General features: G+C 39.7%; 1 protein-coding gene across 6 annotated transcripts in view; it reads left to right on the forward strand.

The window, feature by feature from the left end:
* Positions 1 to 23,099, forward strand: part of IFT81 (intraflagellar transport 81) — a 128,726-nt gene extending 105,627 nt beyond the window's left edge. For 5 of the 6 annotated variants that reach the window (XM_070066172.1, XM_070066173.1, XM_051826756.2 and 2 more), the window contains 6 exons: positions 9,675 to 9,761; positions 10,745 to 10,816; positions 10,896 to 10,981; positions 18,060 to 18,105; positions 22,364 to 22,507; positions 22,903 to 23,099. In XM_070066172.1, the coding sequence (XP_069922273.1) occupies positions 9,675 to 9,761; positions 10,745 to 10,816; positions 10,896 to 10,981; positions 18,060 to 18,105; positions 22,364 to 22,507; positions 22,903 to 22,953 (486 nt within the window). In that variant the 3' untranslated portion in view covers positions 22,954 to 23,099. Of the gene's footprint in view, positions 1 to 9,674; positions 9,762 to 10,744; positions 10,817 to 10,895; positions 10,982 to 18,059; positions 18,106 to 18,705; positions 18,787 to 22,363; positions 22,508 to 22,902 lie in introns of those variants that run through there. The other variant, XM_070066174.1, reaches the window with a different exon arrangement.
* Positions 23,100 to 26,413: the final 3,314 nt, after the last annotated feature.

Here is a 26,413-nt window from a genome sequence, read left to right on the forward strand (position 1 = left end):
AGTGGAGCAGCCAGGACACGAACTGGCACCCATATGGGATGCCAGGACTGCAGGTGGCGGCTTTACCAGCTACGCCACAGCGCCGGCCCCTATTTTATTTATTTGAAAGGTAGAGGTAGAGGTAGAGAGAGAGAAAGAGAGAGAGAGAAAGTTTTCCATCTGCTGGTTCACTCCCCAAATGGCTGCAACAGCCTGAGCTGGGCTGATCCAAAGCCAGGATCCAGGAGCTTCTTCTGGGTCTCCCATGTGGGTGCAGGGGCCCAAGCACTTGGGCCATCTTCTGCTGCATTCCCAGGCACATTAACAGGGAGCTGGAACGAAAATGGGGCAGCTGGGACTCAAACTGCCACCCATATGGGATTCTGGTGCTGTAAACATCAGCTTTACCTGCTGCACCACAATGCCAGCCCCTTAAATAGTTTAAAAGAAGGTATTTTGTGCTTTTAACTGAATTTTTTTTCAAAGTAAAACCTAATACCAAATCTTAAATTCTACAGTCATTTGTATCAATAGCATAACCAAAACTTAAAATTTCTTTTCATGATTTAACTAGAGTTCTTTTTGTGTGAAGCTCTGCCTGTCTTTCCCACTGAGTGAATTTGTAACTGTTTTCCCACCAGCCCTAACAACATAGCTCTTCCAGTTCTTTCCATAGTCATCAAGTCAGAGGGGTGCCTGAAGCATCTTAGCATTTCCATTTGTCTTCTGCCATATTGAAAAGTCAGCTGCTAAAGAAAGACACTGAATTCCCTTACTATGGAGTACCTAGAGTAAATTCACAAGAAAAGAAGTAGAAGGGTGGTTGCTAGGAGCTAGGGGGATGAAAAAGGTAGAGTTAATGATCAGTGGGTACCAAGTTTCAGTTTGGAAAGATAAAAAACATTCTGGAGATGGATAAGGATGATGGTTAACACAACAAGGTGAATGTTCTTAACTGCCACTGGACTGTACACTTTAAAATGATTTAAATAACAGCTTTTATTTTATGAATGCCAGTATCATTTCATAGTAGAAAAATGCAGGATGTGCCTACTTTTGCATTAATTGGTATTTTTTGAAAACATTTAGTTCAGTGCAGCTGTTGAGTGCCTGATGGTTATTTTGCTTATCTCCATATGCCAATCCCCTACATTCATGTATACAGAGTTCTCTTTTTCCTTAAAAACCTTTTATAATAGAAAGTATACTAAAAAATTCAACTGCTTTATCGACTAAGCTCTTTCCAAATATTACCTGGAATTGTTGGTTCCCTATTTTTAATATTATTTGTTTTTTTAACTTCTTTAACTATACTTAACACTTGGGTTTCAATAAAGCATTATCACATTTTTATAGACAGAAGTATTTTGAAATACTTTACATTTCTTAATGGGCAAGCCTCAAATATTTAGAAAATTTTATAGTGAAATGTTAATATATTTCCTTCTTATTGTGCTTGTACATTCAAAATTTGAATTTTAACAATCATTTGAAAATTAGAGTATCACAATTTATGTTTGCCTAAATCTTTTAAGTATCACTTAGAACTGAAATATCATCTTGAGGGACCAGCATTGTGATGGAGCAGATAAAGCTGCTGCCTGTGATGCCGGCATCCCATATGGGCACTGGTTTGTGTCCCTGCTACTCCACTTCTGATCAAGCTCCCTGCTAATGCACCTGGGAAAGCAGCAGAAGATGGCCTAAGTGCTTGGGCCCTTGCAGCCCAGCCCTGGAGTTGCAGCCATTTGGAGAGTGAACCAGCAGATAGAAGATATCTCCCTCCCTTCCCCCCTCCCTCCCTCTAATTCTGACTTTCAAATAAATAAGTCTTTAAAAAAAAAAAAAAAAAAGAACTGTGGTACCAAAGTCACATGCCTAACTATTTTTAAAAAAGAAAAAAAATAGCATCTTGAAAAGTTTCATTTTATATTCTTAGGAATAGTTCTAAAATACATGTAATTAAATGGAATTACTAATATTTGGCCAAAAACTAAAATGTTTTAGAGTAATCATAACTTTCTTTAAAATATTATCAATTATTGATTACTTTTTCTTATAAAAGTAAAACCATACTCTTGGCAAGAATTCAAACTCTGTGTGTCCTGATTTTGCTTTTTTTTAAAGATTTATTTATATTAAAGATTTATTTATTTATTTGAAAGGCAGAGTTACAGAGAGAGAGAAGGAGAGACAGAGAGAGATAATCTTCCATCCGCTAGTTCACTCCCCAAATGGCTGCAGCCAGGAGCCAGGAACTTCCTCCAGGTCTTCCACATGGGTACAAGAGCAGAGATTCTCACTGCTTTCCCAGGTGTATTAGCAAGCAGCTAGACAGAAGTGGAGCAGCCTAGACTTGAACCGGTGCCCATATGGGATGCCAGTGCTGCAGACTACAGCTTTAACCTGCTGAGCCACAGCACCAACCTCAAGCCATTATATTTATAACCCCATTTATCACCCATTTTCTTCAGATAGAATCTGTTAATCCTTACAGTGAGAAGAGATAAAATTAGTGTATTTCTTCTTCCTTCCCTCTTCTTTCTCCTCTAGCATCTGACTATAGCTGATTGCATTCTTTTTAAAAAATTTTATTTATTTGAGAGATAAAGTTACAGAGGGAGAGATGGAGGGACATAGACAGAGAGATCCTCCATCCACTGGTTTACTCCTCAAATGACTGCAACAGCCAGAGCAGTCTCTCACATGGGTGCAGGGGCCAGACCAACTTCCATGGCTTTATCAGGCCACAAGCAGAGAGCTGGACTGGAAGCAGAGGCTGGGGCTTTAACCTGCTCCACCACAGCACCACACCTGCGTTGTCTCTGTACTGTGTGCTTACACTGTGACTTGATTGTTAACTTTAAATGATAACCTTTGATATCCCGCTGCCCACCCAGCAATTAAAAAATTGAAGGCACTAGTTACTTATTCTACTTTCCACCTTCTTTTCTGCTTCTCCCTACAGTCTTGGCTGTATCATTTTTACCTTTTCAGGGCATGTAACTTTCACATTCTCTTCTGATACCTTAGTTCTCAGTGTTAGACCTGTCATTGTTATATTCTGTGTTCATTACCAATCCTTTCACCTTCCTTTGTTGCTTGTCTTTAACTTGTCCTCTAGAAGACACAAAAGCTCAGAAGAATGACGAGTTTTGTATGGTCCAGAGTTTATCACCTAAATATTTCAACTTTAGCTTGATTGTTAGATCATGTTTTCTTTCCTTAAGATTTTTTTAAGGGTAGCTACATAATCTTCCAGGATTAAATGTGACTGGAGAGTCCAGCTCTCTGCTGTGGCCCAGGAGTGCAGTGGAGGATGGCTCAAGTGCTTGGGCCCTGCACCCCATGGGAGACCAGGAGAAGCACCTGGCTCCTGCCTTCGGATCAGTGCGGTGCACCGGCCGCGGCAGCCATTGGAGGGTGAACCAACGGCAAAGGAAGACCTTTCTCTCTGTCTCTCTCTCTCACTGTCCGCTCTGCCTGTCAAAAAAAAAAAAAAAAAAAAAAAAATGTGGCGAGATCAGAAGTCAACCCAATTTTTTTAGTGACTTGATCTTGAAACCAATGTGTATTTTCCAGCTATTGAGTGCAGGGTTCTCTCTGTGCATCAGAGCAGTTTTCTTCCTTCAGAATTTCCTAGTGAATCAGAGTCGTTGTTTACCAGATTCAGTGAGACTTTTTCAGAAGCTAAGAGTTTGGAGATGGATGACGGTGATAGTTGCACAACATTGTGAATGTATTTGAGCCACTGAATTATATACTTGACAGTGGTTGAAAAGGCAAATGTTATGTCATGTGTATTTTACCACACCAAAAAACCGAAAGCTTCCTGGTTGGAGGCCAGCGTTGTGTTGCAGCATGTTAAGCCACTGCCTGCAAAGACACAGCATCCTGTGTGGATGCCATGGCACTCAAGTCCCAGCTGCTCCATTTCCGAATCAGCTCCCTGTTAAGGTACTTCAGAAAGCAGCAGAAGATGGCCCAAGTACTTGGGTCCCTGCCACCCATGTGGGAGACCTGGATGGAATTCCAGGCGTTGATCTGGCCCAGCCCCAGGTGCTGCCATTTGGAGAGTGAACCAGCAGATGGAAGATCAGCCTCTCTTAAAACCAAAAAACAGAAACAAACTTCTTCTTGGTAAATTACACATTTTATGTTTCTTAACTCTATTCTTGGAAATGCTTTTTGCCTAGGAGTTTTATTTTGTCCCTTCTTTAAAGTGGGTATGCCAGCTTCCTTATGATTTGTATTGCTTGGTATGTCTTTTTATTTCCAGTTTTCCATGTCCTTCATATGTCTCATAAATAATGTAGAGCTGGATTTTGTGTGGGTGTGATTTGTTGCAGCCATTTTGAAAATCTGTTTTAATTGATGAATTCAATCTATTTATTTTGATTATATTTGAATTTTTTCTCTTTGTACATCCTATTTACTGTACTATTTTCTACCCTCCATTGTACCAGTCTTGCTTTTTTCTTTTCATTTTTTATTTATTTATTTGCAAGGAAGAGAGATAGCAACAGAGACAGAGTTCCTATCCACTCATTCATTCCTAAAATGTACTGAGCCTCACCCCAGACCTTGGAATACAATGTAGGTCTGCCACATGGGTGGCAGGAATCCAGCTACTGAGCAATGACTGCCACCTCCCAGGGTCTGCATTAGTAAGAAGCTGGGGTCAGGAGCTGCAGACAGGGATTAAACCCAGACACTGCATCTTAACCAGCATCTTAACTGCTAGTCTAAACACCCACTGTATGTTTTCTTTTTTTCTCATTTATTTCCTTTTCTGTCTTCTACTTTTATGTTGATATGGTTTACTCTTAAATTTTTAATGTATATTCCTGACTTAATTAAGTCTAGATTTAATCAGTATATCTCCCCAACAATACAGGACCTTAGAAGAATTTCACACCCTCTCTGTGCCTTGTACGTGTGTTGTTATCCTCTGGCATTTTATTTCCTTCCTTTTTCTACATCTCTTAAAAGTAGTTTTTGTGGTTGTTACTATTATAGTCACTACTTTATATAATCGTTTCCTGTTTATATTCACCCACATATTTAGCAGTTCTCACCATTTCTGCTTGGATGTTACTCCTTCCTTCTGGATCTAGTTTCCTTCTTCCTGAAATTGTTTCCTTGCTTTGTTTCTTTCAGTGATTGTCTCAGTAAAGAATCGTCACAATAAATAAACCTTTTTCTTCTTCTTCTTACATAATGATTTGGTCAGGAAAAGAATATTTTCACTGCTTTCTCTTTATTTTGTGGAAAGATCTGCTATCAGTTTATTATCACTTCTTTTAAGATAAGATCTTCCCTATAATTGGTTTTAATATTTTTATCTTTTATTTTGATGTCCAGGTTTCATTACCATGATCTAAGTATAGATTTTATTTCATTTACTCTGCTAAAATTTGTGGGTTTTTTTTTAATGTATTTATGGAGAGCCAACGTTGTGCTATAGCGAGTAAAGTGGCTGCCTGCAACAGTAGCATCCCATATGGGCTCCAGTTCAAGTCCTAGCTGCTCTACTTCTGATCCAGCTCCCTGCTAGTGGCCTGGGAAGAAGCAAAGGGAGATGGCCCAAGTGTTTGGGCCCCTGCCAATACATACCCAGAAGAAGCTCCTCGCTTCTGGCTTTGGCATAGCCCAGTGCTGGCCATCTGGGAAGTGAGCCAGCAGATGGAAGATCTCTATTTCTCTCTGTCTCTCCGTCTCTCTCTCTCTCTGTAACTCTTTCAAATGAATAAATAAATATCTATTATTTATTTATTATCTATGTCTCTTGGAAGTGGAGCAGCTGAGACATGAAGCAGCTCCCAGGTGGGGTGCTGGCATTGCAGGCATCAGTCTTACCCAGTGCGCCACAGTGTCGGTCCCAGTTTGTGAGTTTTTTATGTCCTCCATTAATTTTTGAATAATTCTGTGTAATACCTGCAGATATTCTCTCCCTTGCTTTTTTCCTAGTCTGCTTTCCAGCCACTTCTATTAGATATATGGCAGACATAATTACTCTGTTCCCTGCTTATTTAATCTACTTTTATATTTTCATTGTGTTGAATTTTGGATAATTTCTTCAGCTCCATTTTTCTTTTTCTTTATTTATTTGAAGGATTGGGGGTGGGAGGGAGGGAGAGAGCACACTGAAGAGAGGGAGATCTTCTCTCCATTAGTTCACTCTCCAGATGCCCACAACAGCTGGGGCTGAGCTGGAACAGAAGCCAGGAGTCAGGAACTCAGTCCAGGTCTTCCACACAGTGGCAAGTATCCAGTTAATTACTTGAGCCAGAAACCAAACTCAGGTATCCCCAGAGCCAGAGACCAAACTCGCTCATGTCCCAGTATGGGACATGAACATTTTTTTTTTTTTAAGACTTACTTATGGCTGGCGCCGCGGCTCACTAGGCTAATCCTCCACCTAGCGGCGCGGGCACACCGGGTTCTAGTCCTGGTCGGGGCGCCGGATTCTGTCCCAGTTGCCCCTCTTCCAGGCCAGCTCTCTGCTGTGGCCGGGAAGTGCAGTGGAGGATGGCCCAAGTGCTTGGGCCCTGCACCCCATGGGAGACCAGGAAAAACACCTGGCTCCTGCCTTCAGATTAGTGCGGTGCGCCAGCCACAGCGCGCCAGCCGTGGCAGCCATTGGAGGGTGAACCAACGGCAAAGGAAGACCTTTCTCTCTGTCTCTCTCTCTCTCTCACTATCCACTCTGCCTGTCAAAAAAAAGAAAAAGAAAAAAAAAAAAAGAAAAAAGACTCACTTGTTTGGAAGGCAGTTACAGAGAGGCAGAGGCAGAGAAAGCAAGAGAAAGTCTTCTCTCTGCTGATTCACTTCCCAGAGATGGCTGCAACGGCCAGAACTATGTTGATCAGAAGCCAGGAGCTTCTTCCAGGTCTCCCACATGGGTGCAGGGTCCCAAGCACTTGGGCCATCTTCTACTGTTTTTCCAGGCTATAGCAGAGATCTGGATTGGAAGTGGAGCAGCCGGGACTCAAACCGGCACCCACATGGTATGCCGGCACTGCAGGTGGCAGCTTTACCCTCTATGCCACGGTGTCGACCCCGAAATGGGCATCTTAACTGCTATGCCAAATGCCTGCCCCTTTAATTTTGTTTTCAAGTTCATCCGTTTATCTCCTCAGCAGTGTCTGATCTTAGGTTTATTCCACCCATTTAATTTTTTGAATTTTAATTTACTTATTTGAGAGGCTGAGACAGAGAACTCCCATCCACTGGTTCACTCTACATGCCCACAATAGCTGGGACTAGCCAGCCAGGTACTGGGCCAAGACTGAAGTCAGGAGTGGCAGGACCCTGGATGCTTGAGCTATCACTCTGTCTTCTAAGGTCTGCATTAGCAGGAAGCTGGAATCAGGAGCCCGAGCCTGGTATGGAACCTAGGAATTTTGATACGTTTAACCACTAAGCTAACCACCTGCTCCTCACTTACTTTTTTTTTATTTCAATGATTATCTTTTTCATTTTTATTTTTTTCACTGTATTTTTTAAATTTTTGTTTTCTTTTGTAGTTTCTGTTATTTTAAGCATATTTAAACTTATTTCTGGTGTGCAAAGTTCCTTAAGGTGGAGCTCTGCTGATGTTTTTATCCTCTGATTCTCATTCCTAGTAGACTGATTGTTTCCTGGTGTTCTATACCTTTGGACTATGAGCTTACCTTTAACAGGATTTTGTCTCTTGAATCCTGGCAGCCAAGATGGAGGGTGTGTCCCTCCATAGTGGTTTTGTAGTTGCCCTGCTGGGTGTTTTAGCAATATCATAAGCTTGGAGCTCATTATGAGCTAATGTCTCAGCGTGCTAGTTTGTAGACCATGTGGGTAAGGTAAATTCAAACCCATACCTGTCTGAGGACAAGCTATTGTGTTCCACCCACACCTGCTGCAACATCACTGTGTACTGACCCAACAGGCCCTCAGACTCACAGACCAAAAGAGGCTTCATCAACTGTAGCATAGCCATCCATTAAGAGGCCTGGCACGACAAAGTGAACCTCTGCTATCCCTCTCCCACTTAGGGTGTGTATACCCGTCTCCCTTGAGAGGCTTAGGTATCTGAGGTCACTTTGATACATAAAGCCACAGCTCCTCTTTTCTAGAAGTCTTTTGCATGGTGCTCATCACCCAGCCCAGATGCAGGCCCACATAAAAAAAGCAGCACACACACCATTACTCATCATGTTAACTCTGGTTTCCAAAGAAACTGCTGTGTGAAATGAAGGTCATTCTCAGGTTAGTGTAACCTTCTACTCCTAAATTCCCAAGGTGAAAACCTGGACTTCCTAAGGAGTCTTCAGTCCTAGCTTCCTGTATCTGTGTCTGTTGAGACGTTGAAATCCCCGTTACCAACACTGACCGTCCCAACTTCTTCTCCAGCCTCAGTGTCATCCTCTATTTCTGACCCTGGTAATTCCTCATACTTCCTTGAGGGTCCTATGTTGCTGTAGATTTTAAAAGATGTTTGCTCTACCTTATCAGGCATTTGCAGATATTTTTTGCATGTCTAGATGTTTGTAGCAGATTTTCAAATTCTCTCATTTAAGATACTACATTTGAAGACTGTTTAAAACTACTTAACCAGGGGCTGGCGCTGTGGCCTAGTAGCCTGAGCCTCTGCCTGCAGCACCAGCATCTCATATGGGCACCAATTCAAGTCCCAGCTGCTCCTCTTCCAATCCAGCTCCCTGCTTGTGTCTCAAGTGCTTGGGCCCCTGCACCCACGGGGAGAAGAAGCTCCTGGCTCCTGGCTTTGGATCAGCCCAGCTCTGGCCATTGCAGCCATTTGGGGAGTGAACCAGCAGATGGAAGACCTTTCTTTTTGTCTCTCCCTCTCTGTCTGTAACTCTGCCTCTCAAATAAATAAATTTTAAAAAATATATACTTAACCAACCTGAACTCAAAATCTAACTCCACCCCTTTCCAGCAGTATAGTCATTGGCAAGGTACTTGGCCTCCTGAAACTCTGCAAGCATAATATGAGGGTACTAATACCTCCTTCAAAGGGCTGTTGTGAGATTTAGTTACTGTCAAGGGTACACTTCAGATGTAGTTCTTCTGATAGGACTCCTGCCTAAGTTGTCAACCTCCTCTCCCACCATGCTTAAGCATAGTAAACTGCTTGTAAGTACCTTAATTGTTCTTGTTCTCTTTAGCTTTAATTCCTTCATACATAGTGTTCCTTGAAAAAAAAAAAAAAGAAAGAAAAAAAACCACTCTCTTCCCATTCCCCCAGTCATTCCTTTACTAATCCATCATGCTTAATTTAGATATCAGTTCCTCCAGGAAGTTGGCCCCACTGATCCCCAAGCCTGGGTGTTAGGTCCATGAGAGGGCTGTGTGCTCCTATAACACCTTGTATTTGCTGATCATAGCTCTCAGCAACCTGTTTACTTGTCTGAACGTTACTTAAGGGGAAGAATTTTTGGCTGTTTTGTTCACTGTTGTATCTCCAGCTCCTAATAAAGAACCTGGCACACAGCTCAATACATGGCAGATATTATTCTTATCAGCACCTTCATCTGTCATAATTCTCAAATGTCTGATTGTTGTATAAATAACTCTTAAGTACGCCAAGAAGCTTAGAGTTAAGTTACAAGACTGACAAGGGCATGCATTGTTTCAGAGCCACATTTTAGGCCTTTGTTTTGTACTTATTCAATCATTTGCTCTTTTCGTATTAGGAGCTAACCCAAGAGTGTGATGAAAAGAAATCCCAGTATGATAGCTGTGCAGCAGGCCTCGAAAGCAATCGATCTAAATTAGAACAGGTAAGAAGCATTTTCTTTTAACAGTTTAGCAAAAACTGCCTGTGTGCATGTACATTTTCACTATCCATTGTCAAAAGACTCCCAAATCTTATTATCATCTCTTGAGCCTGTCTCTTAAGCCCCAGAGATCTTTATTTCTTTAAACTTCATGTGTGAATCCTGGATTTTCCTCTGTACTACTACTGCCAAAGTCCAAAGCGTCTCATCTCTTGCCTGTACTCCCACAGTCACCTTTCCCACTTCCACTATTATTCTCCTCTAGTTGACTCTACGTAGAGCAAACAAAGAAGCTTTGCATTTAAAAATCTAACTTCCAAACTATGGTGTGCCAGGCTCCACCTGTCTCATTCGCTTCCAGTGCCCTACTCATTGCAGAGCCCCCACAAGACTGGCTGGCCTTTTCCTGAACTGCAGACACCACGCTCGTTTTCACCACGTGCTTTTCCTTCTGCTTGAGATACTCTGCAGCCCAGTCTGCTGTGCTCTCTCCTCTTCATCAGGCAGATCCCAGCCTGGATGTCACCTCCTTCTAGAAGTCTTCTCTGATGGCTCTGCTGGGATTTCCCACTCCACTCTCCACCCTGCTCCACCTTGTCTCTCCGACACATCAGACTGCTATTTTTTCTTCATAACACTTATTCCCATCTGAAATAATGTCCATTACATGCTTCCTTGTTTGTGCCTGTTTCCTGCTTGAATGAGAGCAGTTGCCAGTCTGCCTTGGTCACCACTGTGTCTTCACCATATAGGATGGTGCTGGATACATTGTGGGTACTTAACAAGTGAATAAATGAAACTTCCAGTTTTAGAGTTATATGCGTAATCTCTAGAAAAGATTGAAACCTATGCTGTTAGAGTAAGCTGTACTAAAATTGCAGAAGAGGGAATGAATCTGAAGGTAATTCTTTTGTTATACATTTGAAGTCATTCTTTTTGCATGTATCCTCTCAGTAATATTGCCCATTTAAAACTTTGTATTGTAGGAAGTTAGAGGACTCCGTGAAGAATGTCTTCAAGAAGAAAGTAGATACCATTATACAAATTGTATGATTAAGGTAGGATGAAGAAAGGCGATCAAACATTTTCTGAGGTTTTTGTGTATCAAACATGTCCTTAATATGTCTTTCCGTTTAGAACCTGGAAGTTCAGCTTCGTCGTGCTACTGATGAGATGAAGGCATATGTCTCTTCTGATCAACAAGAAAAAAGAAAGGCAATTAGGCAAGTAATTTTGCTATTTTACATAGGGTTATTTAATGCTTTCACCTATACAAGTTTTATGTTTGAGATAAAAGTATACACGTTTAGATTATTTTAATAAGCAGATATTATTTATGTCTAAGTGTTGTTAAACATCTCATGGATGTTAACTAAGTAGTAATACATATAATTTTTTAAAAAGATTTATTTGTTTGAAAGCAGAATAACAGAGAAGGAGACTGAGGGACAGAGAGAAATTTTCATCCACTGTTCACTCCCCAAATGGCCATAATGGTCAGACTTAGCCAGTTCACTGCCAGGAGTCTAGAACTCTATTTAGATCTCCCACATGGGCATCAGGGGCCCAAGTGTTTGGGCCATCATCCACTGCTTTCATAGGCACATTAGCAGGGAACTAGACCAGAAACACAGTAGCTGGGACAAACTGGCACTCTGAAACAGAGCGCTGGTATCACAGGCTGTGGCTTAACCTGCTGAGCCACAAAGCTGGCCCCAGAACCATACTTACTCTTACATATTTTCTTTATTTAGTAAAAAAATATATAACATGAAATTTACCACCTTAGGGGCAGGTATTGTGGCTCAGCAGATTAAGCTACTGCCTGAAATGCTGGCATCCCATATGGGCGTCAGTTCAAGTCCCAGCTGCTCCACTTCTGACCTAGCTCCCTGCCAATGTGCTTAGGAAAACAGCAGATCATGGCGCATGTCGTTGGGCCCCTGCCACCCATGTGGGAGACCCAGATGGAGTTCCAGGCTCCTGACTTTGGCTTTGCCCAGCCCTGGCCATTGTGACAACTTAGAGAGTAAACCAGCAGGTGAAAGAAATCTCTCTCTCTGTGACTCTGACTTTCAAATAAGTAAATAAATTTACTACCTTAATTATTTTTATTTTTTAAGTTTTGTTTAATTTGGAAGTTAAAGAGAAACTGACATACATATGGGATGCGACACTGCAGGCGGAGGCTTAACCTGCTATGCCACAGCGCCAGCCCCCGCCCCTAACAATTTTTAAGTGTACAATTCATTGATATTGATTATATTCACAGTGTCATGTAACCATCTCCACTATATGTTTCCAAAATTTTTTATCATCCCAGACAAAAATTCTTATAATCATTAAGCAGTAACTCCTCATTTCCCCCTTTAAGGAATTTGTATAATTTTATGGTTGCTTTTTATAAGCACTAAAATTGGTCTCTTAAAGCCCCACATGGCCTGGACTCTAGTCATCTGCCTGCTAATTGTGAGTGTGATGATTGCATTTTAACTAGAAACTATGTGATTGCAGTGTGCCAGCCTTCAAAATGAGAAAGGTTTGTAAATACTGCTCACTCCTTATATGGTCATTTTTTGTAATCCCGATTGCTTGTGCCATACTATAATAAATCAAATCCTGCCTTAAAAATACATTTTGAGTTGCATTGCCGCTGTGATAAAATGAAATAGCTGAGCAAGATAAACTTTCTTTACTCCTCATCACAATTCAAATGTTTTGATTTACCATACAGTAAGAACTTATAGAGTAGGGTTTATATTTATTCTGGATTGTGATTGAGATTTTAAGTGCCATATACATTGTTTCAAAAGGGAATCTAAGAAATATAGTTCTTTTAGAGTCTGATTTGTATAATACTTTACATAATGTACTGGAATGCAAGTCAGACTGAAAATATCCTATCAACAGAAAATTTTTTCTTATACTTGTACACACTAATATATTAAACTTAAAATGTACTTTTTCATATCCTTTCTTTGAATGTAAACTTTTCTTTTATAAAATCTATGTGATCAATCCCAAGAAATGAGAAGAATTAATTTTGCTCTAAAAAAACTTAAAATTTTGAAAATTAGGTTCTATTTCTTCCGAAGTCATCCATATAAACAGTAAAGGAGAAAATAAATGCTCCTGAACTACCTGTTGATTTTCTGATCAATTTCCTAGCCAGTTCTTCATCATTTTAAAAATCATGATAAACCTTTATCATTCCATAGTTCTCGTGTAGAAAATATCATGCCGTGGGGCCAGTATTGTGGTATAGTGAGTAAAGCCACAATCTGCAATGCTGGCATCCCCATATGGGTGCCACTTCGTGTCCCAGCTGCTCTGCTTCCAAGCTAGCTCCCTGATAAGAGCCTGGGAAAGCAGCGGAAGATGGCCCTAGTGCTTGGGCCCCTGCCACTCACTGGGAGACCCAGATGAAGCTCCTGGTTCCTGGCTTTGGCCTTGCTCAGCCCTGGCCACTGTGGCATGAACCAGTGGATGGAAGAACTTGATTCGCTCTCGCTCTCGCTCTCTATCTCTCTATCTCTATCTCCTTCTGTAGCTCTGACTTTTCAAATGAATAAATAAATCTTTTTTTTTTTTAAAGAAAGAAAAAAAAAGAAAAGAAAAAAAGAAAGAGGAGGAAGGTAGAGAGAAGGTAGGGTGACTGTGCCACGTGACCGTGATGCTGTCAAGCCCAGCTTCCTGCCCAGGCGCGGTCTGGGGATCAGATCACGTGACCGTGATGCTGTCAAGCCCAGCTTCCTGCCGAGGCGCGGTCTGGGGATCAGATCACGTGACCGTGATGCTGTCAAGCCCAGCTTCCTGCTGAGGCAAGTTCTGGGGATCAGATCACGTGACCGTGATGCTCTCAAGCCCAGCTTCCTGCCAAGGCTTGTTCTGGGGATCAGATCACTGCGTGCATGTGCAAAGCTTGTACTAAAGGCCCAACTCTTCGGCATTTGGGAAGTGAACCAGTGGATGTGAGCTCTCTCTCTGTCTCTGTATCCTTCTCTCTCAAATAAATAAAATGAGTAATAATAAATTTTAATTTGAGTATTGTTAATAAGGTGGAGACAGTTGTATTCTAAACTCACTGATACAAGTTTAAAATATAAACACAATTTTTTTTTTTGTTTTTTGAGAGACTTAGATAATTCCCAAATAATAATAGTTTACTATACAAATGGCCAGAGCTGAGCCTGGGTTGAACTATGGCTGTAGCCATAGCCGAGAGCTGGGAACACAATCCAGGTCTCCCATATGGGTGGCAGGAATCCATTTTCTTGAGCCATCACTGCTCCTTACAGGGTCTGCAATGGCAGGAAGCTGGAATCAGGAGCCAGAGCTAGTAAATGAAATCAGACACTCCCGTGATAGGAGATACCAGCATCTTGATCACTAGACTAAATGCCCACTTCCAGACACACACATACCCCCTTTTTTAAGAGTTTATTTATTTATTTGAAGGGCAGACTTTTTTGGCGGGTAAAGCTACTGCTTATGATGTCAGCGTACCATATGGGCACTGGTTCAAGTCCTGGCTGTTCCACTTCCCATCTAGCTCCCTGCTAATGTGCCTGGGAAAGCAGCTGAAGATGGCCCAGTACTTGGGCCTCTGCACCCATATGAGAGACCCAAAAGAAGCTCCTGGCTTTGGCCTGGCTCAGCCCTGGCCACTGTGACCATTTGGGGGAATGACCCAGTGGATGGAAGACCTCTTTATCTTTCTTTCTCTCTTTCTCTCTCTCTGCCTCTCTCTAATTCCACCTTTCAAATAAATAAATAAATATTTGGGGCTGGCACCGTGCACAGTAATCCTCTGCCTGTGGCACCGGCATCCCATATGGGCACTGGTTCTAGTCCCAACTGCCCCTCTTCCAGTCCAGCTCTCTGCTATGGCCTGGGAAGGCAGTAGAAGATGGCCCAGATCTTTGGGCCCCTGCACCCACGTGGGAGACCAAGAAGAAGCACCTGGCTCCTGGCTTCGGATTGGCACAGCTCTGGCCATTGTAGCCATTTAAGGAGTGAACCAACAGAAGGAAGACCTTTTCCTCAGTCTCTCCCTCTCACTGTCTGTAACTCTGATGCTCAAATAAAGAAATAAAATCTTAAAAATAAAATAAAATAAATAAATAAATAATTTTTTTAAAGGGGCCAGCACTGTGGTGTAGCAGATAAAGCTACCACCTGCAGTGCCAGCATTCCATACCGGCGCTGGTTCTAGTCCCAGCTGCTCCACTTCTGATTCAGCTCTCTGCAATGGCCTGTGAAAGCAGAAGATGGCCTAAGTGCTTGGGCCCCTGCACCCATGTGGGGAACCCAGAAAAGGCTCCTGGCTCCTGGCTCCTGGCTCCTGGCTTCGGGTTGGCTCAGCTCTGGCCATTATAGCCATCTGGGGAGTGAAGCAGCTGATGGAAGACTTCTCTCTCTGCCTCTACCTCTCTGTAACCCTGCCTTTCAAATAAATAAATCTTTAAAAAATACTTCAAATAAGTTTTGAAAAGAAAGAAAGAAAAGAAAGGCAGAGTTACAGAGAGAGGGAGAGACAGAACTTCCGTCCATTGGTTCACTACCCAAATGGTCCTAAGAGCCAGGGATGAGCCAGGTCGGAAGCCAGGAGCCAAGAATTTCTCCCAAGCACTTGGGCCATCTCCTGCTGCTTTCCCACGCCACAGCAGGGAGCTGAACCTGAAATAGAGCAGCTGGGACCCTAATCAGCATTTATATTGGATGCCCACTGTGCTGCAATGGCAGCCCTCTCCATTTCCAACTTTTATGATCTTTTTTGGTAAGCCCAAAGGAATTAAAAATCAACTTAGTCCTGAAAGATTTATCTATAAATTTAAATTTCATTCAAAAAGCATGTTTTAGTTCAGAGAGCTGGAGAGAGACACATAAAACTCTTTTCCAACCTGTTTTTTCCAGTTCCTGATTATGTAACCTTGAGCAGGTCACTTTGTTGTCTATAAAATGAGAATAGTATATATATATATATATATATATATATATATATATATATATTTGATCAAGTTGAATATATGGATGTAGTGGTGCTTTGGAGATACATGGCATGAATTCCTATAGGGCAAGGGCCTTATCTGTCCTGGTTTCTGCTTGAAATCCCAGGGCATACTTGACACATAGAGGTGCTCCAAAATTATTTCTTGCATAAATTAAAATTAGGCTTTAGTATATATATTTCTGTGTATATATATATATATACACACACATATAAGTATATAAGTATATTAATATACATGATACTAATTGTGTATAATTATATATAATAATATATTGACATGATATTTTATATATTAGTATTTATAAATTATATGCTAATATATTGGTATATTATATATATTCTTTCTGAGCATGTGGATTTCTTGAGAGGATTTTATATAAATGGAAATTCTGAAGCAATTTGGTTATTTCTCAGGCCTAGTGTAATAAATTAAGTCTTTAGAGCTGTTTCATCTATAACCATACATTCTTCTTCAGTAATATGCCATTTACACCCTCCTAGCTGTCTTTCATGGGAGAACTGGAAAGGCAAGCTGTTTGTCTCATAAATTTTAAGGGCAAAACGAGGGTTTATGAGGATCGTGTTCACTCCTTTCCAGTCTTCTTCCTGTGCTCAGATTCCCCATTCTTTTCAGCTCTGTAAGAACCCTTGAAACTGAACCAGCAGATAGAAGACCTCTGTGTGTGTGTGTGTGTGCGTGTGTCTCCTTTCTCTCTGCAACTCTGTCTTTCAAAGAAATAAAAATGAATCTTAAAAAAAAAAAAAAAAAAAAGAGGGGCCAGCGCTGTTGTGTAGTAGGTTAAGCCTCCATTTGTGGTGCTGGCTTCCCATATGGGTGCCAGTTCGAGTCCCAGCTCCTCCACTTCCCATACAGCTTCCTGCTAATGGCCTGGGAAAATAGTAGAAGATGGCCCAAGTGCTTGGGCCCCTGCACCTGCTTGGAGGCCTGGAGGAAGATCCTAGTTCCTAGTTCCTGGCTTCAAATCTGCCCACCTTTGGCTGTTGTGGCCATTTGGGGAGTGAACCAATGGATGAAAGACCTCCCTCTCTGTCTCTCTGTCTATGTAACTTTGCCTCTCCAATAAATAAATAAATCTTGGAAAAAAAAAAAAACGAACTTTGGGCACTTAATCTACATTCTCTCTAATTCCTTTTACCTCCTTTTTGCATAAATGCATAATTTCCTTCACCTTGGTTGCTATGTCCTTATCTAATTTCTAATTTCTTCTTAAATAGTGCAGTGTAGCTTTACACAAAGCAGAACCTAGTCTGGTTCTATTCAGATCTAAAATCTAAAATCTCTTACCTTCTTTGTCATTCATTCTTTTGTCCTCACCCTTTACTCTTTGTCCTTATCACCTACTTTAAATCTCGCTTTTTGTCTTGGGTGGTATTAAAATGTAATTGAACTTGTTACTAAAAATGTGTTATTTTTATTTTTTTATTTTTACGTTGATTTTTTTTACCTTACAGAAGAAATATTTGTAAAAAGAGAATGTAACCACTGTGAAATTGTATGCCTAGAAATTAAACACTGTCCACATTGCCATGCCTCAGCATTGTCTCCTGTTACTACTGTGTTGTTTAATACGCTGTATTCTCTTCTCTTGGATTTACTGTTGCATCTTGTATATGTGTACATATGTATCTATATGTATTATAAAATAAGATTATGCTACTTATACAGTTTTTCTCAATAATTTATCTAGAATTCTCTGCACTTCAGTATTTATAGATCGACCCTTTTTTACAAGTATAACTCTATTACTCCTTTGAATGTATGTACCATAATTTACTGAAACATTTCCCTTTCCACAGACACTTAGTCTGTTTGCAAATTTTTAACTATTATAAGTATTGGTGAAGTAATTAGTTTTTGTTTTTATGTTCATTAAGTTATAAGAGATGACGTCTTAGGAGTGGAATTGCAGGGTTAGATGCTCTTTCGTGTTATTTAAAATTTGTATGCTTCCTTGTCCAAGTCTCTTCAAAAACAAAATGTAATTTAAGGATGGATTAACCAGAAATAGTACTTAAGATTTTAATACTCATAATTTTCTATGCAGTATTTTGCTTTTTTTGTTTTTTTTTTCCTGTAAATTATTGTTTACTAGAACTAAACATGGGGAAAGACAAAGCATTTGATAATAGTTTTCCTTCTGATTCCAGTACCGTAAACTATATTGTCAAATATATGGGAATTTAGATAGGCATGTTAATTTATAATTAGTTATGTGTTCAAATAAACTAAAGTAAATTGCAACTAAGTCACTATGTTGACTCTCTAGGGAACAGTATACCAAAAATATTGCTGAACAAGAAAACCTTGGAAAGGTAAGAATTATTATTTATTTCTTAGATGTGTCTAATTGAGGCATTCAATATATGACTATGACATTGCAATTCTTTTAAAAGATTTATTACAGTTTTTCAGGGGAAATTGGTAATGTTTTAAAGTTGAAAAAATTTCTTTAGGAATTTGGGTTTATAAAAGTGAAAGCACAGGGATTTTTTTTAAAGAAAAAATATCATTTATTTTTAAGTAAGAGTTCATGATAGTGTCCTGCATTACAATTTTCACGTTCTTCTCAGATATCTCAGCTTACATTTATAAATTTATTAATTTTATTTAACACAAATCTCTTATTGTTATCCAGGTGCTGATCTAAGCCCTTTACAAATATTGATTTGTTTAGTTATTGAAAATTAATTGAAAAGCCTTGGTTGAGATACCCCGCTTCCTGTCTGCCAGGATCATACGAAAGCTACGGAAGTGGGAATGTGTGTCTGCACCTTGTTTTCTCAGTTCTCAGGGCCACTCCTAGTAGAAGTGGTGGATGCTGAGGGCTTGGCCATCGGGGCTGAACCAAAGGACTTCATAGAACAACACATTTTGGCAGTCATTGAAAAAGACTCCAACTTTGTTGTTTTTAGGGAAAAAAACGAAGTCCTGTACTTATCAGCAATTCAGAGGAGAGATGGTCTGGCCTGGGGTTCTAGACAAGCCCTTAACCACTGTAAGGCTCATTTCCTCATGTTTAAACTGAAAGAAAGAGATGAGAAATTTAAAAATAAAATTACCTAGATGAGTTCTAAGATCATCTTCAGTGATTTGACACCAGTGTTGCATAATGAAGCTGAACCGTGCTTCACTATACACCATTTTTTATGTTTTTTATTTAGTTTCACCTTTGAAAGTTGAGTTTTGTTATTAGATTTTCTAATGCAGGGGTTAAGTTTGAAGCATCATGTATATTAGGGATTGTTTAGCTGTAATTTTTCTTTGAATTGACTATATATGGATATGTTATTTCACTGTTCAAATATTATTGAATTTGCAATCTTTTTTTAAAAGATTTATATTATTGATTTGAAAGAGTCATAGAGAGAGGTAGAGACGGAGAGAGAGCTCTTCCATGTGCTGGTTCACTCCCCAGATGGCCTCAACGGCTGAGCTGTGCCCATCTGAAGCCAAGAGCCAGCAACCTCCTCCAGGTCTCCCACGTGGGTGCAGGGCCCAAGCACTTGGGCCATATTCTATTGCTTTTCCAGGCCATAGCAGAGAGCTGGATCAGAAGAGGAGCAGCCAGGACTAGAACCGGTGCCCATATGGGAAGCCGGTGCTTCAGACCAGGGCGTTAACTCGCTGAGCCACAGCGCTAGCCCCAAATTTGCAATCTTAAAATGATTATGTGTACATTGAAACTTGCCTTTTTTTAAAGTACAAATAAAGCCTGTAAGTAATATTGTATTCTAAAGATGAATTTCAGGGAAAAACTGATAGAGAAAACAATGGAGTAATTGCTAAATAGAGTAGATGTGTTTTCCACCTTAAAAAACTATTATGGAGGCTGGCATTGCTGCGTCGTAGTGTGTAAAGCCGCCACCTGCTATGCCGGCATCCCATATGGGCTCTGGTTGGAGACTGGGCTGCTCCACTTCTGATCCAGCTCCCTGCATGGGAGACCAGGAAGAAGCTCCTAGCTCCTGGCCTCAGCCTGGCCCACCCCTGCTGTTGCAGCCATTTGGGGAATGAACCAACAGATGGAAGATCTCTCTGTCTCTCTCTACTTCTCTCTGTGTGTAACTCTGCCTTTCAAATAAATAACTAAATCTTTAAAAAAAAAAAAAAAAAAAGGAGGAGGAGGAGGTGGAAGATAAAAAAAAAATGGGGCCTTGGCATTGTGCACAGTGGGTTAAGCCTCTGTACACTGGAACTCTGGTTCAATTACTATCTGCTCTGCTTCCGATCCAGCTCCCGTTAATGCACCCGGGAATGCAGGGAAGAATGGCCAAAGTGCTTAGGCCCCTCCCACCATAGAAAGGCAGATTCCTGCCTTTGGCCTGGACCAGTCTCCGTCATTGTTCCCATTTAGGGATGGAAGATCTGTCTCTCCCTCTCTCTGTCACTCTACCTTTCAAAATAAATAAAACTTAAAAAAAAAGGAAAAAATAGTTTTCATAATTGAATAAAGTTGTAAACATTCTTTTACACAGTAATTTAGAGATTTGTGGGGAATTTTAGGATTTAGTATGATTGTCAATAATTGACTTTCTTCTAAAGATTTCCTGTTAAATTATGTCCTTTTTCACATGACAGAGGTACTTTATATTTTTGTTTGCTTGACAGGTACCAAAATACCTGCTATATACACAGAAATATTTATCAATATTTATCAAACCTTGAATTGTTTCACAGACCAAACTTAGCTGCTAAATCTCACTAAAGATTATGTTTTGCCCTGTCATTGTGATGTTTTACTGCAGGAGCTTTGACGTAGCAGCAGTCTGACCTCAAATATGAGCAACTGCACAAAACAAGCCAATAACTCTCTAATTCCCCAGATGTTAACCTACAGCATTTAAGATGCACAGCTCCTCAGTTCCCTCACTTGAACAGTAGACCTAAATTTTCAAGACAAACAGAAAACAAACCTAGCCTCCAAACCTGGACAACCAGGGGCCTCAGAGGCCAACCACATTTCTCTCCTGCTAATCCAACCCCCAAACCCCACCCCACCCCACTCCCATTAAAAAAAAATGAAATCTCTAATAAATACTTTTTGTATAGGGTAACTATAAACAGAGTAAATCTCTATTAAATAACAGGTTTAAAATAAATTGTATACTAAAATCAGATGTATTCTTAAAGGTTTCAAACACACATGATTAGGAAGCAAATTAAATTTAATATTTCTGATACAGACAATGCCCATATCCTGTTAACTTTTATAGGCTGTTGGGATTTTTGATAAGGAAATTATTCAATAATATATGAAAAGTTACAGTTTAGTGACTGACTTAATTTAAAATCATGTTCACAATTCTTAAAATTATTAATCTACTTTGTCTTTCTAAATGCTTCTTGTTTTTGTTTATGTGCATTCATATGCCAGATATTACATCAAAAAAATTTTTAAGAATTTTTTTAAATTCTGTTTTGTTTTCTCTTGCTGTTTGCTATTAATTTTGCTTTCATTATCCATTGCTGGGGTGGGTAGAATCTGGTGATTCAAATCTGGGCCTCATCTTATTTGGACAAGTTCCATTAGCATTTGTCCTTAGATCAATTACTGGATCAGCCATATACTAAAAGAGGAAAAGACGAGGATGTTCCCGTGTAGTCTGCTTTGTTTCTTTGCTTGTTTTTCTGTTGCTCTTGGTGATTTTCTCACACTTGGTGTCAGTGTAGGTGTTTCCGTCACACTGTGATCCTTGTATGTGCACTTTCATCTCTTCCTTCCCCTTTCTCTCCTCTTCCCTCCCTGTTCCTCCCTCTGTCTCTTTCTCTTCCTGTCTTTCTGTCATGTCTTTCCTTGCCTCTGACTTTATGCCTACACTTCCTTTCAATCACCCTGCCTCTGTTTTCCATAACATAGAACCAAAGTATATTTTTGTGAATTATTGAAAAAAAAATTTTACTCCAGCTCATAGTCTTGGAGTCAATGAGTAAAACAGTTTTGGCATATGGAACCATGTATGCCGTTAGTAACAAAACCAGTTCTGATAAGGATTTTAGCCTATGTATTATTGTAAATTAAAAAAAAAATCATTGTAACTTCTCCCAGAGGAGTATCTGCATACAGTCTGATTTATTTCAACATACATAAGATGTCCACTGTTTCATTAAGTACAGTATTTAGTATAATACATAATAACATACATAACACATGATAGTTTATCAAGTATTTCCATATCGATTGTTATGTGAAAAAAAATCTTATAAAGCAGATACTTTTATTGTCCCCTATTATTAGCCTTAATTGGCAGTTGAGAAAACGGAGATCCAGAGAAATTCAGTCTTGCTTACGGTTAATAACAAAGCCAAGGTTGAAACTCAAATCTTTCAACTTCCAAAACCTGCATTCTTTTTCTATACCATGATACTGCTCCCCTTTCCTGATTCCTTTTATTTTTCACTCTTTTTCCCTTTTATATTTTTATGTTCTTTTTAACTCTACTTGATAGGAGAAACTGGTTTAAACTGCTATTCATCAAATGTTCAAAACCTACCATATTTCTCTGACTATGATCCTAGAAGTAAGTCTCTGTAACTGATATTTAATTATTCTTGATTTTTTTTTTAACATAGAAACTCCGGGAAAAACAAAAAGCTGTACGAGAAAGTCATGGTCCAAATATGAAACAAGCAAAAATGTGGCGTGATTTTGAACAACTGATGGAATGTAAGAAACAGTGCTTTCTGAAACAGCAGAACCAGACTTCGATTGGTCAGGTAATTCAGGAGGGAGGAGAGGACCGCCTGATCCTTTGAGTCACATGCTGTCATTCGGGGTTTCAGTTGGCACTCACAGCACAATCCCAGAATGAGTTTGTTTTCTTGAAAGTGATTTGCACAACATTTTGCTTTCAGATTAGCTATTCTTTGTTAAGTTTTCATGGAAGATGATGTTAAGGTAAATTTTAGTTTCAAGATTTTTTTTAATATGAAGTAAAGGCTTTTATTGTTTTAGTTTAGATATCGCTGGTGTCTTCTGAGTTTTATGAGACAGGAAACTAAGTTTACTATCTGTACATGTAAACATATGTCCATTAAGAAACATGTAGCTTTTAAAAAATGTAGTAACACAATGGCTTAATGTTTTTCTTAATCTTTTTTTTTAAATTTAGAGGAATCTTTTAGCAACTAATATCTCTTGTTTTGAAGAAACATTTATCTGAAGTTCAGCATATCCTACAGTTTCACTTCAGTTTCTTTTTCTTCTGTAGAATTCAAAAAACTGTAATATTTTGAATACCATGTTTGTTCTATTTATATAATTTAAAGGAAAATAAAACTTGGAGCATATATCATGTCTATTTAAAAATTGTATAATTATCTTGTGTGAAAATTCATTCTTTTTAAATAAGTATTCACATTCTAATATTATATTAAAGAATCATTACGTATTTTCACCAAAAAATCTATTGTATGTTGAAATATATAATAATATGATAGTCTTGGAGGATTGTTACATAGTAAAAGGTGAAAGATTTATACGATGTGAAGAGAAACCAGAGTATGGGACTGTTACTTTTTTTTTTTTTTTTTTTTTTGACAGGCAGAGTGGACAGTGAGAGAGAGAGACAGAGAAAGGTCTTCCTTTGCCGTTGGTTCACCCTCCAATGGCCGCCGCGGCCGGCGCGCTGCGGCCGGCGCACTGCGCTGATCCGATGGCAGGAGCCAGGAGCCAGGTGCTTTTCCTGGTCTCCCATGGGGTGCAGGGCCCAAGCACCTGGGCCATCCTCCACTGCACTCCCTGGCCACAGCAGAGAGCTGGCCTGGAAGAGGGGCAACCGGGACAGAATCCGGCGCCCCAACCGGGACTAGAACCCGGTGTGCCGGCGCCACTAGGCGGAGGATTAGCCTAGTGAGCCGCGGCGCCGGCCGGGACTGTTACTTTAAATACAAAATATTATCATAGAACATTATGTCTAAAAGCACAGGAGTCCAAGTGAAATTCAAGAGTTCTTTTAAAGATTTTATTATTATTATTATTTGAAAGAGTTACAGAGAGAGAAGGAGAAAGAGAGATTTTTCCATCTGCTGGTTTACTACCCACATGGCTGCAATGACCAGGGTTAAGCCAGGCTGAAGCCAGGAGCCAGGAGCTTCTTCCAAGTCTCCCATGTGGGTACAGGGCCCAGACCATCTTCTGCTGCTTTCCCAGGTGCATAAGGGGACCTGGATTGGAAGTGGAGCAGCTGGGACTCAAACCGGCACCCACTGGGGATGCCGGCACTGCAGGCCATGGCTTAACCTGCTGCACCACAGCACCAGCCTGAAATTCAAGAGTTTAAGTGCTTCCTGTCTGCTTAATTTAAACAAAGTTGAAAGTTTCTTTGGTTTTCCTTGATTAAAGGGAAATACACTACATTTATATGCCATGCTTTACTACTTCATTTTGGTTTCAGTATATTTTTCAAAACATCTTGCCTATAACTTAGAAACTCAATTTTCAAATTGTTAGCATATCTATCTTAAGCTGATTCTTTTTAGCTAATCTAAAACAATAAAAACAGTTTTTTTTAATGAAGAAAATTGTTCCTATCTTGTACAAAATATACAAACTTGGACCTCTTTGTTCCCAAGGGTATTCTCTTAATTGTTGTTTGAAAGTATCTGTATTGCTAATCAGAGGACCGCACTAGAAAGGAGATTATTGATAATTCTAGAAACTATAGCAAGAAGGGGATCCCTCAGACCAAGGAAGAACTGGACTTACCAAGAAACCGTAGAAAGAAACCTCTTTAAAATTTCTCAGGAAAAAAAATTACATCAGTGTTAGTGATTTGAATGTGCTTCCTAGCTTACTTTATCCTCTTATTTGGGCAAGTCTCAACCATCAGCATGCTCATTTGTGCCTTGAACTCAACAAATAGATCAACCTAACAGTAAAAGAGGAAAGACTCTTGTTTTAATCTGCAGAAACAGACCCTCCTATCCAGTAATCATTTTTTTGGACAACATATTTGTGCAATGTTGTGATTGGCTTGTTCTCTTTAAGCCTGTACTAATTGATGCTTCTTTCATCAGAATTTGAATTCCTTCACAAATACATGAAAAATCCTGGATGCCCTCTACAGAAACGGCATTTTGTTCCCCCAAAGGAAAGTTAACTCACTGGATTATTAAGCCTAGTAATGTTATCTGATGATCCTCTTGATTTTTAAAATTGTTAACAGAAGATACTCCAAAGAATGCTTATAATTCCACTGATTTGATTATTTCTTGCTGTCTTTATTCCACACAGAAAGAGTTTGTGGATTAAACACAAAGGCAGCTCTAAAATACTTTATTAACTGAAGCAGAACATCATTATTACTTCAAGAAAAGCAAATTGAAAAAATCCTAAAGTACAGAGTTATTTATAGTTTTTATATAACAGTGGACATTTAGTAATGCAGCTTAATGGATTCTGTGCAGTGACTTTCCACCCATCTTGTGATTTGATTGGAACGTTAGAAAGCTTTGACTAACTCTGATAGTTTTTGACAGCTGGCACTTAGGAGAGAATAGCTTATTACATTTTTTCTTGAGGATTGATATGTTAGCTGGCTAATTGATGAGGGTACTTAATCGTTTTGGAAAATGATTTGTCTTTCACGTGGTGGCCCAAATACAGGAGAAGAATGTGGCCTGAGTTCTGCTTCTGCGCTCTCGGGTCTCCTTCTGGCACTCGGGGTTTCTGTTGCACGGCACTGACTACGTAAACTGCAAACCTGAGAAGGCCACTGCTTATCTTTCGTTCTGTATTAGTTCAGGAAATAATCCAGCTTTAAAGGTTGTCTTTCAGAAGAATCTTATACTAGAATAATGTATTTTCTGTTATAAATCTATTAACAGCTGAATTCCCTATCATGGGTTTTGCAAGTCTGGAGTGTACCAGAAGGGATTTAGAACGTTGTTCACAGGCATATGGGATTCAAACCAGAAATTGCAGAATACCAGCTTTTCTTTAGATTAATACTTTTTTTAAAGATTTATTTATTTTATTTAAAAGGCAAGTTAGAGAAAGAGAGATCTTCCATCTGCTAGTTCAGTCCCCAAATGGCCACAACTGGGTCTAGGCCAAGTGGAAGCCGGGAGCCAGGAGGTTCCTCTGGGTCTCCCACGTGGGTGCAGGGGCCCAGGCACTTGGGCCGTCTCCTCTGCTTTGCCAAATGCATCAACAGGGAGCTAAATTGGAAGTGGAGCAGCTGGGACATGAGTCAGAGCCCATATAGGATGTCAGCACTACAGGTAGCACTTGAACCTGCTGAGCCATGACACTAGCCCCTAGATTAATATTTTTAAAAATTATCTTGCTTTAATTCCACAGTCAACAATGCTAAAAGAACCCATGTCATTAAACTGTCAAATAAATGTAAATATATTATGCTGCCTAATTATTAGTATGTATAACATTTACAGAGTTTTTAGAAAATTTTAAGGCCTGTACATTTTCCAAAAATGTTTTAAGTTTTTAAGATAAGTTTTTAAGATAATATGATACAAAGCAGTTTTTGGTAAGTTAAATATAATAAGAAGCTGAATATGTTGCTAAAACAAAAAATATATAAATTTTAGAATTCTATGTTGAATTTGAAAATATGCATCAATGGGTAACTTGCCAAAGCTGCCTTTATAAAGGCAAAAGCA

The sequence above is a fragment of the Oryctolagus cuniculus genome, chromosome 21, assembly GCF_964237555.1.
Source record: "Oryctolagus cuniculus chromosome 21, mOryCun1.1, whole genome shotgun sequence".
NCBI classification, from domain to species: Eukaryota; Metazoa; Chordata; class Mammalia; order Lagomorpha; family Leporidae; genus Oryctolagus; species Oryctolagus cuniculus.